The sequence below is a fragment of the Eleutherodactylus coqui genome, chromosome 4 (assembly GCF_035609145.1).
Source record: "Eleutherodactylus coqui strain aEleCoq1 chromosome 4, aEleCoq1.hap1, whole genome shotgun sequence".
In the NCBI taxonomy this organism is placed as follows: domain Eukaryota; kingdom Metazoa; phylum Chordata; class Amphibia; order Anura; family Eleutherodactylidae; genus Eleutherodactylus; species Eleutherodactylus coqui.
The window spans coordinates 182,072,804-182,091,496 of NC_089840.1; the positions used below are offsets into that span (position 1 = coordinate 182,072,804).

The 18,693-nt window shown below is 46.7% G+C and overlaps 1 protein-coding gene across 4 annotated transcripts in view; it reads right to left on the reverse strand.

The window, feature by feature from the left end:
• The window catches only part of PARG (poly(ADP-ribose) glycohydrolase), a 94,750-nt gene that overhangs the window by 64,439 nt on the left and 11,618 nt on the right, over positions 1-18,693 (reverse strand). For all 4 annotated transcript variants that reach the window (XM_066600420.1, XM_066600423.1, XM_066600422.1 and 1 more), the window contains 4 exons: positions 13,671-13,779; positions 11,699-11,821; positions 11,541-11,621; positions 10,437-10,511 (listed from right to left, as the gene is read on the reverse strand). In XM_066600420.1, the coding sequence (XP_066456517.1) occupies positions 10,437-10,511; positions 11,541-11,621; positions 11,699-11,821; positions 13,671-13,779 (388 nt within the window). The remainder of the gene's footprint in view (positions 1-10,436; positions 10,512-11,540; positions 11,622-11,698; positions 11,822-13,670; positions 13,780-18,693) is intronic.

Sequence of the window (18,693 nt, forward strand, 5' to 3'; positions counted from 1 at the left end):
TCCATCACGGAGCAGGGAAGAATAATCAAGCCTGAAAATGCCAACTGCATGCAAAGAGGGTCCGAGTTTAACATTTCTCTTCTGGTTGTGCCGCGTCGGGGGTTTTCTGCTTAACCCCGTCTCATTCAGTCAAGGAAATTGCTACTGGTAAAAAATATTATTGTCAAGTGTCAACGTGATATCTGGGGACCGGCTTAGATTTGACGTGGCTTGTGCATTTCCGTTCTTAGGGATATTAGATAGAAGCTACAAGGAAAGTAAGACGTTCAGAAAGCTCGCCGGTATTCTAGAAGTAAGGCTCACTATAAGGAGAGGCATCCGTCAGGAACAGGCAGCTACAAACATCCCTAAGGGTGCATTCACACCTTATGGAATCTTGGCAGCGGTTTGTTCTCTACAAGTAAACAGGATTTGCTTTAATCCCATTCCCTTTAATAGTCAACATTTCCACAACGTGTGAACGCACCCTTAAAAGGAGTTTTTCCAGACACAGTGCCATATCAGTCCCTAGGCCGTGTCTGGTATTACACCTCATCCACATTCTAGTTATATGGTTTGTAAGTCTGAAAAAGAAACTTATGTTTATCCAGTTTAGTCTATTAACCTATAATGTTGATCCAGAAGAAGGCAACAACCTAGACAGAGGTAGAAGCCAATTTTCTTCGTTTCAGGAGAAAAAAAAAAAAAAACAGCTCACTTCACTTCTCTGAAATCTTTATATATTGTTTTTTGGTGTTCACTGTGCAGGTTAAACAATATGCTAACTTTTTATGTGGGTCATTACGAACATGGCAATACCAAATTTGTGATATTTTGGCTGGGGTTTTGACTTTTATATTTATTACGCTTTTTACTTATGTATTTTTTTGTCCCAACTAAGGGATTTGAATTTCATTAGTTCCTCAGTATTGCAGTGTATTACACTGGCCTGTGAGATCCAGGCTCTGGGTTGATGGCAGACCCAATTGCAGGTGCCTGAAGGAACCCCCTCCCTCTGTCAGCGTCTTACATGCCATGGTCTTATTCCAATGCATGGTAAAAGGCATATGTATCAGAATAAGCACCCTTAATGACCACTGTTAAAAGGCATATTGGCAGTCACTATGGGGTTAATAAAAAAGATCTCACAGTGGGTAGGCGTTTGTCCATGACCCCTACTGATCAGCATAATGTAGGTTGCCCTTCACCGTTCACATAAGCCCAGTTGCTTGTCGGTGCCTTTGTCTAGTACAGCAGCTTCACCTGTTCTGGAGGACATCAGAAATACATCGAACTCACAGCAAATAATGATATCCAGTATTAATGTTGTGAAAAGTCTTAAAGTGTACCTCAGTTTTCAACAAGTTTTCTAAGATACAGCAGGTTCTTCTTACCTGCATTTGCTGCGGTTTTGCACTCAGTTTCACTTCTGTAAGTTTTGATTTTCTAGTGGTCTTCCCAATTTTTCTGCTGTTCTACCATCCACTTTTATGGAGGGGGCGTGTAGCAAGTCTAGCATTCTGCTAGTAGTTCCTTGTCTTGACTTCCTTGCACTCACTTCCCATGATGTACTGTACTGTCTCTTATCCAATCAGCAGTATCTGAATGGCTGCCTCTCTGCTTTCCGAGCACGATTCAGGCATTCAGAGATATTCTGGCCAAATTGCCAGTAAACGTACTCTGTGTGCACAGACACCCACACACAGTACCAGCAGGAGAGGCAGAGATTGTAAAGATCGTTATCACAGTGTCTGCAGATCTGCCAGCCTGCAACCTGTAAGTGAACGGAAGCTGCCAGTGAAGAAAGACCCTCCTCCTGTTGCTATAGAAAACACCATATCCCCACTGCTAAAGAAACACTGTTGACCACAAACTCCTCCTCAGTATGCTTCGCTCCATTGGAGTAAAGGAAGCTGCTCTCTCCTCGTTCTCCTCCTGTATGACCGCTCATTCACTGTATTCTTTGCTGGCTCTACCTCCCCTCTTCCCCAGGGCTCGGTCCTCAACCCCCTCCTTTTCTTCATCTATACAGCCCCTACCGGACAAACCATCAGGAGATTTGGCTTTCAGTATCATCTCTATGCTGACGACACCCAGTTATACACTTCCTCCAGCGACATAACAGCAACATTCCTCCAGAACGCCACAGACTGCCTGTCCGCTGGCTCTAGCACTATGTTCTCGCTCTTGCTAAAACTGAACCTCTCAAAAACTGACCTACTGGTGTCCACACCCTCTGCTAACCAACCTCATCCTGACATCTTCATCTCAGAATGTGGCACCACCGTAACTCCCAGACAGCCCGCCTGCTGCCTTGGGGTTATTTTCAACTCAGATCTCTCCTTTACACCCTATATCCAATCTCTCACCTGAACGTATCACCTGCACCTCAAGAACATTACAAGAATCCGCCCTTTTCTCACCGTGAACACACTGAAAACGCTCACTGCTGCCCTCATCCACTCCCAGCTCGATTATTGCAATGCATTGCTGATCGGCTTCCCCCGCACCAGACTCTCCCCCCTTCAATCCATCCTGAATGTGGCAGCCAGGCTCATCTTCCTGTCCATCCGCTAGTCGGACGCCTCTGCCCTGTGCCAGTCACTGCACTGGCTGCATGTCAAAAATAGAATTCAATTCAAACTCACCACCTTCATTCATAAAGCTTTCCATAGCACCGCACTGCCCTACATTGCCTCTCCCATCTTAATCCACCACCCAGTTCACACTCTCCGCTCAGTTAAGTGTCCCTTTAATTCGAACATGTCATTCCCACCTCCAAGACTTCTCCAGAGCAGCCCCAGTCCTCTGGAACGCACTACCAAAAACTATCCCTGAGACACAAAACTTTAGGTGTGCTCTAAAGACGCACTTCTTCATGAAGGCATACCATATCTCCTAAACCAAACCCTTCTTTACTCTGCCTGATAACATGCTTCCCGTCCTACTGACTGCAACCCCTGCTAGCCGCAATCAACCACCCCCTGCAGTCATACCGATTCAACCACCACACGGATTATGTCTTACCATTGTCTATGTATAGCATCCCACACTCTCCACCTTGCCATACCGTGCACACCTCCAGCCCCTTTACCTTCTGTATCACCCCATTACTTGCAGTATGTAAGGTCGTTGGCGCAGGACCCTCACTCCTACTGTTTCCAGCAATCGATTACTTCATGTAACAGTGGTTTTTGTATTTTTTTTTCTTGTGTCTGTTCTCTGTTTTATAATCGCTGCAGAATATGTTGGAGCTATATAATGATTATTATTGTTATTATTACAGAAACTATGAGGCTAACACAAGCTAGTAGATGAGCAGAAGTTGTCGGAAAAGTTAGTGCCCATTTAACCCTTTGAAGACCGAGGGACGTAATTGTCCAATAGTTTTAAACAGCTGCCAAATTTAACTGAATCAGCTATGAACCTGAAAAGGTTAACGAAGTGCAAAAAAAGTAAGTATCCTGAAATCCTTTATGTAGTTCACAAGATAGCATGCAGACATACTCTGTGGTCTTAGAACATAAGCCTCGGACCTATCCCAGAATCCTTCACAGTAGAGTCTTCAGTAATGTCAGGGATATTAGTTTAGTGAGAAATCACCGAGCCTTTTCTGGCTTCATATATTTTGTGGGACAAGTTGGATCAGAAAAGACAGATTTGTCTTTATGTCTAGAATAGAGAACTGTGAGATGTGCCGTCTGCTTCACATTATTGGCGAGTACAAAGCATGCCACAATCCCCGGCTAATCACAACTGCCGTGTACATGATCCGTCATAGGAGAAAGAGCTGGGATTGCAGTCCGGGACCATTTATCATCTATACCTAATGGAGGAGGACATGTGCTTTACTCTCAAATCAATCAGGTCCAAGTCTAGCACTCACAGACCAGCAAGGAACGGGTTCCACATACACCGTAGTGTCAGGATCAAGGGGGAATATGCTGGGTGGACATATATAAAATGGTATATAAAACCGGTCTTTTCCTAAAACCTATAAAACACAACCGTGGAACCCTTTTTTTTTTTGGACTATTCAAAAAAAAAATCTACATTATATGTTCATACAGCCTCACAGAGCCAACACCACATCATGCCGAAATGCTCGAAAAAGACATGAAATTCAACACACAGAGAATTAAAGGGGTTGTCTCGCGGCAGCAAGTGGGGTTATACACTTCTGTATGGCCATATTAATGCACTTTGTAATGTACATCGTGCATTAAATATGAGCCATACAGAAGTTATTCACTTACCTGCTCCGTTGCTAGTGTCCCCGTCTAATTCTGATGTCTTCTTGCTTTTTTAGACGCGCTTGCGCTGTGCGGTCTTCTTCCTGGTGAATGGGGCCGCTCGTGCCGGAGAGCTGGTCCTCGTAGCTCCGCCCCGTGTGCCGATTCCAGCCAATCAGGAGGCTGGAATCGGCAATGGACCGCACAGAGCCCACGGTGCACCATGGGAGAAGACCCGCGGTGCATCGTGGGGGGAGATCCCGGCGGCCATTTTGGTGAAGGAAGAAGAAGGAAGAAGGAGGACGTCGCAGAGCGGGGATTCGGGTAAGTAATAAAATTTTTTTTTTTTTTTAACACATCCTTTGGGGTTGTCCTGCACTGAACAGGGGGCCTATGGGAAAAAAATAAAAAACGTTTCGGCGCGAGACAACCCCTCTAAGTTTTGAACAATAGACTTTAATTTCAAACAACTGCCCGTGTCCTGCGGCCCAATCAACAGGATGATCGGTAAGTCGTGGGGCCACCATGTTGGGAGATAGTCATTAATGTGATGTGGCATCCATTGAATGAGTGCTTGAGTACTGCCGGGGAGAAGGGAGGGGGAGAGAGGTGACCATGTGGTACGAGGCTGCGGAAGAGCATTCAACGTCCAACAGTATCCCATATATTCTCCATTGGAGAGAGTTCTGGGGATCGTGGAATCACCTGGACACCTTGCAAAGCACACCTGCTAACGTTCTCTGTGTGGGACCATACGATACCCTGCTGGGAAATAGTGTTGGGCTGCAGCACCTCGTCAATGGCATGCCCTTATTGCATACTGGAAGTGATAAGCGGTTCATGTGATGACTCCATAATGACGAGCTGCGTGACTTTCCAAAGTAGCAGAAGGATTAGCCCAATTGCTACGTTGTCTTCAGATCCTCGTTCAGCGATCATCATTGCTGAGGCAAAGTCTCGATTTGTTGCTATCACACTGCGAAATTCATCACACTAGGAAGCTCTGAAGAGACACCACTTATTCGCAACGCAGGCGCGTCGTGAGGGACAGCTCTTGTATCAGATGGCTTTACTGCAATATTGTGTATATTGGAGCATCCAAAGCTGTCGGTACACTTCACAAAATGTCCCCAAGCCGTGGCCTGCAAAGCCTCTACTGCATGACACATGAAGAATCCATCTGTGCGTTGTGAGGTTTGTCTCAGGCCCACTGTGATGATGCACATTTTGTTCTGCTGACCACCCTCTCCAAATTTAACCCATAGATGTAGCATTCCAATGAGTTTCTGCCACAATAACCAATGCAAACACCAACCGGCTGTATGTAGCCCTACAATGAACCCTTTAGTAAACTTGTCCATTTGATGAGACGTTCTCAACGTCGTCTTAGAGACATCTTCACTCCTGAAATATTTATCCAGCCACAAAAAAGCTAAACAAAATACAAAGGAATTTCTGTGGGCTTAACAACTTCTCCAAAGTAGCTTCACAGACTGGTTTTCGACTTTTTAGGCCTCACGTCCACGGGCAGACTGGATTCAGCATGCGGGAGCCCCCAGCAGAATCAGACCCTACCCGCGGCTTAGGACACTGCTTACCCGTCCAGGTCTTTTGCGTGCCTGTCTGTGTCTTCTATTTTCTTCACTGTGGATGTGTGTGGAAGTGCCGCCGCACATGCACAGTAGTTTTTGGTTTTTTCAAACTCTCGTTTTCCCACGGGATCCGCAGCCTGTCCGTATTGTCAGCTGCTGGCGGTCCGTAGATCTGATGGCTTCCATTGACTTCAACGGAAGCTGTCCATGTGGGAGCCGCACCGAAATGGAGTATGCTGCGATTTGCTTTCCGGACCAAAAGGTCTGCAAAACAAATCTGCATGCCTTAATTCATGTGCGGACATCCATGCTTCACTATGGGTGGCTTGATTTGCAGCTCTTCCGAGCAGGTGACCCACGCGGAACCTGCCCGTGGACATTGGGCCTTATGCTCCAAGGATAAGTTTAGGTCCTAGGGTGCCACGGAGGTGGGCACAGTTTATGAATGAAATAAAAATCACACACATGGTTGGGTGGGCAGCTGTTCCTGCATTGAGAACTGTACAAGTTTAAGGGTATGGAGGAAAAAGGGTAGTATGTGTTATAAGTAAGAACACTAGGAATAGGTGGGAAAGCAGAAGGGCAACATGGGACGACAGAATGGTTGTCCTTTGGACATCGATCATACTGAACTTCGTGGGTAGTGGGACGCAATCTTAGATGGCATCTGTCAGCTTTAACGTACTGTTCAAACTGCAGTCAGTATGTCATACAGCAGGAGGAGCGGAGCGGACGAATGTATAGTTTTATGGGGAAAGATTCAGCAATTTATGCAAGCCTTTATTTGTGCTACATGAAACCGTAGGGACAGACCAAGCTTATATGTTGCCCAATGTAGGGGTTTAAATGGCAGCTGTTAGCTAGAACATCCTGTCCAACCTGCAGGCATGATGTTCTAGAACCGGAGGAGCTGAGCAGATTGATGTATAGTTTATGGGGAAAGATTCAATATAACTTGTATTTTATGCATTTATATCCCTGCTGTTTCTGAGCTTATAGGTCTAGTGGGCAGGCCCATCGGTGACTGACAGCTACTTCGGTATGCACAGTCATTCAGACAGCTGTCAATCACTGATAGCTCCGCCCACTGGACTTCTAAGATCAGAAAGAGCAGAGATGTAAATGCATAAACTCCTGCTCTATAGCCCGATGCTTGCAGGTTGGACAGGATATTCCAGCTGACAGGTGCCCTTTAAACCCCTACATTGGGCAACACATAAGCTTGGTCTGTCCCTTGCACGTCATACGGTTTTATGTAACACAAATAAAGGGCTTGCATAAATGATAGCATTAGGAAACCAATTCTTTGCAGTGTATAATATTGGAATGATCTCAGCTACATAAGAGGCTTCCATTAGTAACTCCATACATCAACATGGCAGAAGCAACCACAACGCAAAACTAAAATTTGCAGCGCTGCAGGCCGTTTTTAGACCTATATAGCATTTAGAAGTAATTACATATACAAGACTCGGCGACGAGCTGGAATTTACACAAACAGTATATGTAATGTTTAAACGCACTCATTATTGACCCGAAAGCTTTCAAAATGATTGCTTCCAATTGATCTGCAGGGCTGGCACTATGGCGGTGTGTGCGCGGGGTACAGATTTGTACGGCCTTGCCAAGAAACATTAGCATGATGCAGAATGAAACCCTGATATATCACATGAAATACCCTTCAAAAGAAAGACCTCATTACTATGGTTCCCAAGTACAAAGAAAGGTCTGCTTATATATTCATCCTGGCCGATGTCATTATATATCACTCTCCACAAATGTGCAGCAGAGTAATGCACCGAGGTTATGGCCCGGGTTTAATGTGCTTTAAGCTAAGCCCATTATACCAGCAGACGTTTCTTCTTTTAAAGCACATCTATCAACTGATCTATACGATATTCTGCTGAATGGGACATACAGAGGTGCTTGATATGGTCCTTGTATACATGCATGCAAGTCTTCTCACAGAAAGTAATACAAAATAAGACCACCACTAATGAACATATATATATGCGCCACTTTAACCACTTCGTGACCACTGACGCTGCAAATTTACGCTGCAGCTGCCTGGGCTATGTGCAGCAGCAACGTAAATTTAAGTTCTGTCAGTGGGCAGTCGCAGCCCCCTACAGCAGATAAAACTCCAGAACAGGATGTTACTAACAGCCTGGTTCAGATGTCATTAGGGGGACCCGATTGGTTTAGGTCCCAATGACGTCATTAGTGACAGCCAATCGCAGTGCTAGCATGGAAAGATTGACTTGGTAACTTCAAAAACTTTCATGGCACTTCTGTTTTGTATCAGCGTGTCTCACACCTTCTCTCCCTCCCGGCTCTCCTGTTTGTGCGAGTTCGGAGAACACATAAGGAGCGCACTCTGGATGTGTATATGTAATTTTTTGTATTATACAGTAGTGGCCCATTTACACGTAATTATTATCGCTCAAAATTAATTCGAATGAATCCATTTAAGAGAGAAACATTCAGTGTTAATGCGAACCCCCTCCCCAACATAAACGCTCGCCATTAGCTTGTGGTTGTTTATCACTTCTCCTTGCACGTAAACGCTCCCCGCTTCACATAGAAAATTAAGTGCTAAGCGAGACACCAGCAGCATCTTTCTGTCTAAACAATCTACACGAGCGCTGACGACCTTAGTGATCACGTTAGTGCCTGTGCAGTCGTTTAAAAGGGCCCTTAGGCTCTACTTACGGAGCAATAAATCGTTTGCGCGCGTGAATGATGATAGAGTTGGCTGGTGCAGCTGGTTCATACAGGCAGATAAATAGTTCGCAATTTGGTTTGGAATCGCGTTCATATCGTTCAGTTGTTCACATTCAATGTAGCAGTGAACGACTAATTGATCGCTGTTCACACACAGAATGATGTGCAAACAAGCGAACGGTTAGATTTATGCCTGCATAAAACGAATGAGAAGTGAATGAATTCTGGTTGCCAATTGGCAGCGTTTACACTGACCGATTATTGCTCAAATCTGCACGATGAAAAGTTTTTTGAAATTATACTGTTCCGTGTAAAAGTCTTTTTGGGGTTCCTAAACTTTTCAGTTTAGAAGACAATGGCTGCTGGGTAATTATATCCTGAGTGCTAGGAGTTTATATCATATTTATACAGGGGCTCTACAGTAATTACAGCAGACACATACAATACAGCAGTTGTGTCAAACTCAACTTCACCGAGGGCCACATCAGCTTTAAGGCCCTTGTACATGGACCAGCAGTCTGTCAACCGACCGTACGAGCACGGACGTCACCGTTAGGGTCGTCAGTACTCGTGTGGAGCTTTCAAACCCATTTTTCTTGTCCGCTTCTCGCTTCCTATGGGAGCTGTCGCACACGATGAGAAGCCAGCAAGTGTAAACAAGTGTTGACTGAAGAGCCGGCTTAAACAACTGTTAACAACAAGTGAGCGAAATGTTAACTTCACACTGAACGATTATCGCTCACTTTCTCTTGTGTAAACAAATTTTGAGCAATAACCGTTGTGTGTAAAAGGGCCTTTATGGTTGCGTTCAAACAGCCAATTGTAATTGTAAGACTGTATAGTAAGAGCTTGCTCACATGCAGTGAATAAAACCCGTTGATTTCAACGGATTTGTTAACATGAGCGTATGTTTTCAATCAATGTGCAATTGCATTGAGAAATACCTGGCATGACCTACTGTGGTGCACATAGGTCATTGAAGTGCATGGACTGGCGCAAATACACATTCACTCCAGAGCTGTGATCAGAGCGGTTGAAAAACCCAGGCGCAAGCAATTTTCGGTCGTGCAAATATGCTGCATATTTACGCCACAAAAATGTACTTACACCCGTGTGAACGAGTCCCAATAGTAGTCCCCATAGTGACCTCAGTAGTAATAGCGACCTTCATAGTGGCACCAGTAGTAATAGCGACCTTCATAGTGGCACCAGTAGTAATAGCGACCTTCATAGTGGCACCAGTAGTAACGGTCCTCTATATAGGTGGCCCCAGTAGTAATCGTGCACCGCCATAGTGACTCCAGTAGTAATAGTGTCCCCTATATTGGCCCTAGTAATAATAGTGTCCCCTATATAGGTGGCCCCAGTAGTAATCGTGCACCGCTATAGTGACTCCAGCAGTAATAGTGTCCCCTATATTGGCCCTAGTAGTAATAGTGTCCTTTATATACGTGGCCCCAGTAGTAATCGCACACCCCCATAGTGGCCCCAGTAGTAATTGCACACCCCCATAGTGGCTCCAGTAGTAATCGTATCCCCTATAATGGCCCCAGTAGTAATTAGTTACTTTCTTTTTGGCCTCTGGTTGGGCAGCATCCCTACAGGCATTTCTACTCCCCCAGCCTGCAGCTCTGATCCGGTAGTAGTAGTGCAGTCTGACCACTAACCTCTCCCCCCAGTCGGTGGGCCACATATAAGGAAGTGGGGGACCGGATTCAACCAGCGGGCACGTGTGTAATAGAGAATCAATGTTTTATAGTTACTGCGTTACTTTTGCATTACATCCTAGAATCTCTTTACTTACCTTAAAATCAAATGGGTCTCAATCACACACAGCAACAATCTAAACAGCGACCCAACGGGAAGAACATTCTCTTAATATTGTTACATTACTGAAGGAGATTATTACCTTTATGCAAAAGTCCATTAACGCTGTAAAGTCCCATTTCTTGGCATATGACAGATTGTACGACAGAATCGCATCCTGGAAAAGACAAAATAAGCGTGTGGTTAGAACAGTGAATGGCAAGTAATGACGATATGTGGGAGTATAGTGCCCCCTGCAGGTCATTTAAAAATAGAAGCATTACAAAACACCACAAAGCAGTAACATTTCATGCAGAATTCTGTTGTTTCCAACTCTTGTAGTTCCTGTTAATAGATTACAGGGATGAATCACCACAAGAGGAGCTGGAAAAGGTTCTCCAGGCTTTCCAGTAAAAAAAGGTGACTTAACCCCTTGAGGACCAGTGTGCTTTGGTCTTAAAAGGACCAGACACTTTTTAGGGATTTTACCCATCTTCTGTTCTTACTGCCCTTTTTTTTTTTTTTAAATCTTCAGCTACCAAAATTATTTTTTCTGCTTCTTTTTCTGCTACACATAAGGCCATTTTTAATAGATATCATTTATTTTCCATTTTTTTGTTTTATTAAGGGTAAAAAGTAGAGATGCGCGAGCATGCTCGTCCGAGCATTAGTATACTCAAAAGTACTCGTTACTCGAATGAGGACCACGCGGTCCTCGAGAAAATTTCACTCTCTCCATTGCCTTCAATGGAGCCACGGCTGAGAAAGCAGAAGTTCTTAAAAACTACCTTCTCCTCCGGGTCCTAGGCTGTGACTAACAGCCGAGGACCCGACCTGCTCCATTGCAGGAGTTTTAATATCGCGCCATATTTTTACTATCGGCTGGGATTAAAGCTGTAATTTTACTGTGGTTGGTCCTTTAAGTGCAGTAATTTATTTGCAGCCATTGCTTCCTTTGAATGAAGCATCAGTTGTTTGCATCATATTTAGCCATTGGTTTGTGCTACTTACTGGTCACAAACGTTAAAAAAAAAAAAAAAAAAATGTTAATTGTGCCATTAATAGATCTCCCTGTGCATTTCTGTAGAGGTCTATAGCTCAGTCATTATGTGTAGTCAACTCGCCTCTGGTCTTAACTAGCTAATGTATAAGAAACTTTACTAGGGAGCATTGTAAATTCAACTAGATGGCAGCTCGCCGCACGCACCTTCAGATCATGGTGGCTTCTTATCCTACACAGGGAGTTCTTTATGAGCTTCCATCGACTCCCAGACGTCTTCCCTCCATTCTGTAAGGAATTTCGATTAGTTGTAAATGTGTGAGTAACATCAAGTATTGCAGTTTATTTCCGTGTAGATCGCTCACCTGGTCATCCACTGGGTACAGATTCATCTGTGAACAGGGCATTTTAACGTGTGTGCTGTCCCATTTGTCAATGAAGGAAGTTGGATGGGGTAAGGGGACCACATTCTCCTGTAACTTGTCAAACTGTGAAGAGAACAGAACTGTGACATTTATAATATACGGAGGGTTAGCCCTCCAGTTCCGTCCGCACCACCATTTTGCTGTATATTCCTCGGTTGTCAATTTTATGAATATGGAGGGCAGCATAAAGCAGTGACACGACGGTCCCGGTGAGCTGTCGCTTATAGGACAAACTTTAGTAGTTTTATTGGTAATTTCATTACGTAGGATTTTCAACAAAGGGGAAAAAGTATTTACAGATCATTAGGGGCTGCACACTAGTTTTTGGGCACCATATGAGCCGGCATCTTACTGCATAGCATCGGCAGCATCTTGTGAGACAGCGTCTTGGGTATTCACGAGATTCCGCTCACCACACCAGGATTGACATTTATTGCAGCATGCAGTGTAAATAGGCAGATAATTGTCAATCACCGCGGAAAGGTGGGCAAGCGGAACATCATGCATACGCTGGAATGCTGTCGGGGACGGTCGCCGCAGCCGCCTCCGACGCCCCCGTCGGGGACGGTCGCCGCAGCCGCCTCCGACGCCCCCGTCGGGGACGGTCGCCGCAGCCGCCTCCGACGCCCCCGTCGGGGACGGTCGCCGCAGCCGCCTCCGACGCCCCCGTCGGGGACGGTCGCCGCAGCCGCCTCCGACGCCCCCGTCGGGGACGGTCGCCGCAGCCGCCTCCGACGCCCCCGTCGGGGACGGTCGCCGCAGCCGCCTCCGACGCCCCCGTCGGGGACGGTCGCCGCAGCCGCCTCCGACGCCCCCGTCGGGGACGGTCGCCGCAGCCGCCTCCGACGCCCCCGTCGGGGACGGTCGCCGCAGCCGCCTCCGACGCCCCCGTCGGGGACGGTCGCCGCAGCCGCCTCTGACATCCTGATCAGATGCTTTCTGCAGTCTGTAAAACCAACGCTGGTGGGGAGAACTGAGATATGGGGCTGGAGACAGGCGAGTACAGAATCATTCAGGGCCGGTTCATATGGGTGTAAGCGTACTTCAGCCGTGTAAGTGTGCTGCGTATTTACGCAATCGAAAATCACTTACGTCGGCTCCTACATGTTTGTGTGTGCAAATACACTGCGAATTTGCCCACGCAAAGGACCTATGTCGAAGGGCCCATTTATTTGCACTGGCCCATTAAATAAATAAAGACACTTCTACAGCCGTTGTCTTAACATCCCCTTTTATATCCAGCTGCTCAGACCCCTGAGAAACAGCTGCCAAGGGAACAATACAGCCCGCTATTCTGTTGTCCTGCAGCGTCCACTGCAGGAGACACCTATTACATGGCCACCATTCCGATTTATGGCCGCGTGTGCAACACATGGAGGGACTGAGTCTGCAAAGGGAGAGCCATTACTTATTAGTAACTCTCTGCTCGGGCTGACAGAAGTGGACCTAATAGAGTGATTCCCCTCCATGACTGCCCATATAAACTAATAGGGCATAGAGACAGGAGTCCCGATGAAACAACCCATTTAATGTCTTTATTGAGTTCAGTGACATCTGTGTGATATCCATTGGCTACAGTTAGTAAAGCTGATGGAATAAAGCCATCGCTGGTGCCAGCGGGGTAACTACCCCAGAAGGGCCATAAGGCCTCTTCCCCATGTGAGCAGTGCTATAAATGAAGCATTTAAATGGGGGGTCACCTTTATAGACTTTGCACTGGGACGTGGTAAATTCACGACAGATCTTTGGTGCTTAGTAAAATTAATCTACCGGAATTGGCAAAAAACAAGTTGGTTACCAATTTTAGTCAAGTATTAATAAAGCCAAGTTTTACTCCTCTCCATAAAGCACTAGCCGCACGGAGGCCATTACAGTCAGCACAATACCCGCAGGTGTCTGTCCACGGTCTTACCTTCACAGTAACCGTGTGGTTTGGAGAAGGCCTTAATGCCTGCTCTTGCATATTACACACCGGCATCCGGTTCATCTCTGCCAGGGGCGTCCCAAGCCATGACGTCTTGCTGGATAAGTAACAGATCAGCGTTAGTAAGATGCTTGCATTAAACAGTAGGTCAAAGCACATGGGAGTACATACAAATAATGTCATTAGAAGCCATTCACACTCAGACACACCGACAACAGCAGTAAGATGGCTGGAAGCCCAGACCTTTAGACAGAACCTAACTTTGGGCTCATTTATAAAAGAGGTACCTGATGCATTAAGACATCAATCTGGAGGTGCCCAATTTTTAGACGCCTCCTTCAGTAAGTCAATGATCACAATGATCGCCTGAGAGCAAGTCTCAGCACTGGGCAGTATTGCAGCCAGGTCTTGTGGTTAATACGTCTGGATCTTATGTAAATACAGGTCAAGTTAAGGGCCTGTTACACGGGCCAATAGGAAACCTCCGGAGGCGCTCATCATCAGCTGGGTTGGAAACCAACATCTCAATCCTTCCTTCTCCTAGCATCTGCCATTGGGGAAAGTCCAGACACCCCCATACACATTAAATGGTTGGAGGGGTATTCCAGCTGTAACACAAATTTTCAAACATTCCAGATATGAAAGGCATTTGTGCCAAGTTTACATAGGCCGATTCTGGGTTTAAACAGAGCAGCCATTACCTTCTTATCCCACCCTCCCCTTCTGAAGTTTACCTACATAACTATTTTCCAAGATGGCCACCACTTCCCTGCCGATAAGCAGCTTGAAACTGCATTTACCACAATTCCTTGCTCTGTACTGCCTTCCTGTGTGTGTCCCCGTTGAGTGCTGCCTTGTTATTGGTCAGCAATCCTGTCCTGAGGATAAGAATCCCTTCCTGGTCGTTCCTACTGAGCAAGCCCGACCGGTAGAGCTGGAATGTCTACAGGACGCAACTGGAAGACCCCATCAAGCAATACCACGCAAGCAGCTGGTTGGTGTGACATTAATTTAGTATGCAAGAACACCTTGAAGCTCCAGACAGGAATCTGTCACAAAAACTATGGTAATAGGTTCTCCTGGTTTACATGTTGTTCTTGGCATCACCAGAGGATGTAGGGGTGAACGTGCCTGGACTCCATTGTAGACAACGTCATTGGTGGGGTTCACAATTAACTATGTTCGCTGCTTAAAGCTGTTCACACACATTAGATGAAAGTTGCCAGAGTTTGTCAAATTCATAAAGGGGCTGCCCAACACTTGCAATATATTATAATATTCCATATATAGATTTATAATATTCCAGGTTGAGGGTCATGTTGGACTTCACCATGCCCAATTCTCTGTTCCTGTGGAAGACAAGTCACCTCTGGGCTCCTCTGCCAAACTCCAAGCATTCATGTATATAGTGGAATTGGGCTGACAGCCATGCAAAGTGTATGGGCAGCTATGGAATTTTGTTTTGCCAATCATATTATTTCTTAGGCCCGGACACTGAAAGAGGGAAGAGAAAATAAATGGTCTTTTCAATCCTTTGACTGCGAATAAATGTGCCCTTGCTCCATTGTTAGTATTCTGCCAAAAAGAGCATGCGTCCAAAAGCCTTTTCTCCTGAGCTTCCCGTAAACAAGCATGCTCCTCTAGCGGTGGCTTATCTCCAACAGGAAGATAATACGGCATGCCCTTTTTACCCCAGACATCTGTCATGAGAGTAAAGTTGGGACATTCCCATAAACATAAAACAGTTGGCCGTTCTCATTGGAAGTGGTAGGTTTAGATGACTTTCATCTACTGTGAAAAAGGAAACATTAAGGAAGCGGAGAAGGTTTTCTTGGCTCTGGTTTAAATGTCATTCTAGCTAAACTAGTGCAATGCTGACAAGAGCCGCTGTGGATCTGCTGCCTGTAGGGCAGAGGTGTAAAATCTAATTTACTGTACTTTTCTACAGCTGATAAATAATGCAGAGCTCCCATTTCATCAAGTTAATGTGAGATTAAAAGTACTAAAATGTATTTAGAGATTTAAATCAAACACTTGAATTAACCTGAAAAAAAAAACGAAACGTTGGAAAACTCCAGTAAAGAAAAGGGCCTGTAGACTACAAGAAGACGAAACCTATCAACCAAGTGTTCAGTGTTCACAAAGGACAAGTAAATGAACCTCTCCAACTGTAACTTACACGTCTCTGAAGGAGCACTCGGCTGGGTGAAAACCAAACTGCCTCTTCCAAATCCCACGTTTAACTTCAAGGGCGGCAAACAATGCCAATCCACAGGGTGCAAAGTACCTCATCATCTGGCGAGGACACAATGCATACACGTTACTGGAGTGAACATTTACACAAGAAACCTCCAGAAGTTATGGTTAAAGGCTATCCCGATTGTTAGTTAAGTCTGTTTAGGCACAACAGCATCAAACACTAGATTTGCAAAATTATCGTGAAACGGGATCTGCCCCGTGACATCTGAGCCTGAAATATGGAGAACTGAAATATAGCCATGAGCTAGCAGGCATGAAGAAGTCTTTCCACCAACATGCTCCTCAAGGAATAAATGTCCTGACTGACTCAACATGGATGTGGAGAGACGCAACTGCATGGAACAGTTACGGAAATAACCATCAAGGTCCAGCGAAAATCATACATGGGTCCCATAGATTGGAGTGGAGTCCAGACACAATAGTTGGTGGACATCAAACATTAGCCTTTGCGACTGTCCCAACCAGTGTGCAGTTACGCCTCACCACACCTGATGATAAACCTTTAGGTAGTTGGACCACCACTGGTACTTCCTGACTGAATTACCATGGGTTCAACTGCGATCTAGTGCGCGCCAAGCCTTTCTATCCCGGGTTCCTATTGAATAGGCAAAAACAGCATTCATAAGGAAACCACAGACGTTAGTCACATGCAGATCAAAGATGACAACTTTGGTCTCAGACTTGGTTTCTATTCCTTTTTATTTTTGAGGATAGAATACCTTATTTGACTAAGGAGTCCGCAGCGGAATCCAATCCTGCCCGCGGCTGAGGACCCTGCTTACCCGTACAGCTCTTGTTTTTTCTCTACTGCAGATGTGTGCGGAAGTGCTGGCCGGCGCACATGCGCAGTAGAGGTTTTCTCTCCCCCCCCCCCCCCCAAACTCCTGCTTTCCCATGGAATCCATGTCAGTGTCAATTGCAGACGGGCCACCGATCGGAAGTCGATGGAAGCTGTCCGTGCAGGAGCCGCACTGAAATGAGTGATTTTATTTCCTCACCTAAAAGGTCTGCAAGTAAAACCCGCATGCTTTAATTCAGTTGCAGATGCCCATGTTTCCCTATGGGCGACTTGAACTGCGGATCATTCGTGCAGGTGCCTGCCGCAGATTCCGCAATTTAAACCCACCCGTGGACCTAAGTGCACAACGATAATGAAGTTTAGTAATAACCCCGACACCAAATAACACAGCATAGACACTGAGGAGTATGGATGAGGAATGTTTTGAAGTGACTAAGTTTTGGGCAATTTTACATAAATTGATCCCAAAATCTGATGCACTTTAGAGACATAGCTGCCCATACACATTAAAGTCCAGTATGGATGGCAGATGTCAGGATAAAGAAGGGTCCGGCGTCTCGGATTTCACCATCTTGGATTTTAATCCTTTGTTACTGCTGCAGATAAAATACGTCTGGTGACAACTTATTCCCCGTGCCCCACTGAAAAAACAACAAATGCTGAGCGTGCGTTTATGGTACAGTTGGGAGGAAAAAAACATTTCACCCGACAGTAATTGATGTATATAACCATCTTAAAGCATACTAAGGAGGATTTAACCTAGATTATCAGGAAAGTATATCAGGCACTATATCCTTAAAGGAGATGTCTCGAGGAAGCAGTTAATTTTTTTTTTTGCCCAGTCCCCCCCATTAAACACACATTACTAAGCCCCCCTGTAAATGACATTTCTAGCTGGTTCGTACTTACCGTTCCAGCGTTTCAGCAAGTTATAAAAGTTTCCTCAAGATGGCCGCCGGCTCTTTCCCAGTCGCTCGCTGCAGCCCGACGTGCGCGCTCCCGAGACGCCGCCAGCTGTGTCTCCATGGCAACCGGACGCATCGCAGCCGCCGACCAGACGCCCCGCAGCCGCCGACCAGACAGCAGGTAACCGGCGCTAGCCCCCGGCTCCCCAGCGCTAGCTCCCCCGGCGCAGCGACAGCCCCCCCGGCCCAGCGACAGCCCCCCCGGCCCAGCGCTAGCTCCCCCGGCCTAGCGCTAGCTCCCCCGGCCTAGCGACAGCCCCCCCCGGCCTAGCGACAGCTCCCCCGGCGCAGCGACAGCCCCCCCGGCCTAGCGACAGCCCCCCCCATCACAGCGACAGCCCCCCCGGCCTAGCGCTAGCTCCCCCGGCGCAGCGACAGCCCCCCCGGCCTAGCGCTAGCTCCCCCGGCGCAGCGACAGCCCCCCCGGCCTAGCGCTAGCTCCCCCGGCGCAGCGGCAGCCCCCCCAGGCGCAGCGGCAGCCCCCCCGGCGCAGCCCGGCGCAGCGGCAGCCCCCCCCGACCCATCACTTACCTGGGAGGCTTCTCGGGGCGGCTGGGCTGGTCTTCTCCGCTGGGCAGCTCCAGTTTCTGCACCTTCCTCTAACAGAGGATGGTGCAGAATGGCCGCTTCAGCGCGCTCCCGAGCAGTGACAGCTCGTCTGCGCATGCGCAGAAGAGCTGTAGCGGGGAGCACACTGAAGCGGCTCGTGCTGAATGGAGAAGACCGGACTGCGCAAGCGCGTCTAAAAAAGCAAGCTGCCAGCGAATTTAGACGGAACCATGGAGACGAGGACGCTAGCAACGGAGCAGGTAAGTGGAATAACTTCTGTATGGCTCATATTTAATGCACAATGTACATTACAAAGTGCATTAATATGGCCATACGGAAGTGTATAACCCCACTTGGTTTCGCGAGACCACCCCTTTAATGTGCAGGACTACTGACTGGCAGCAAGTAGTAGCCAGCACGGTGGACACCAACGGTGCGT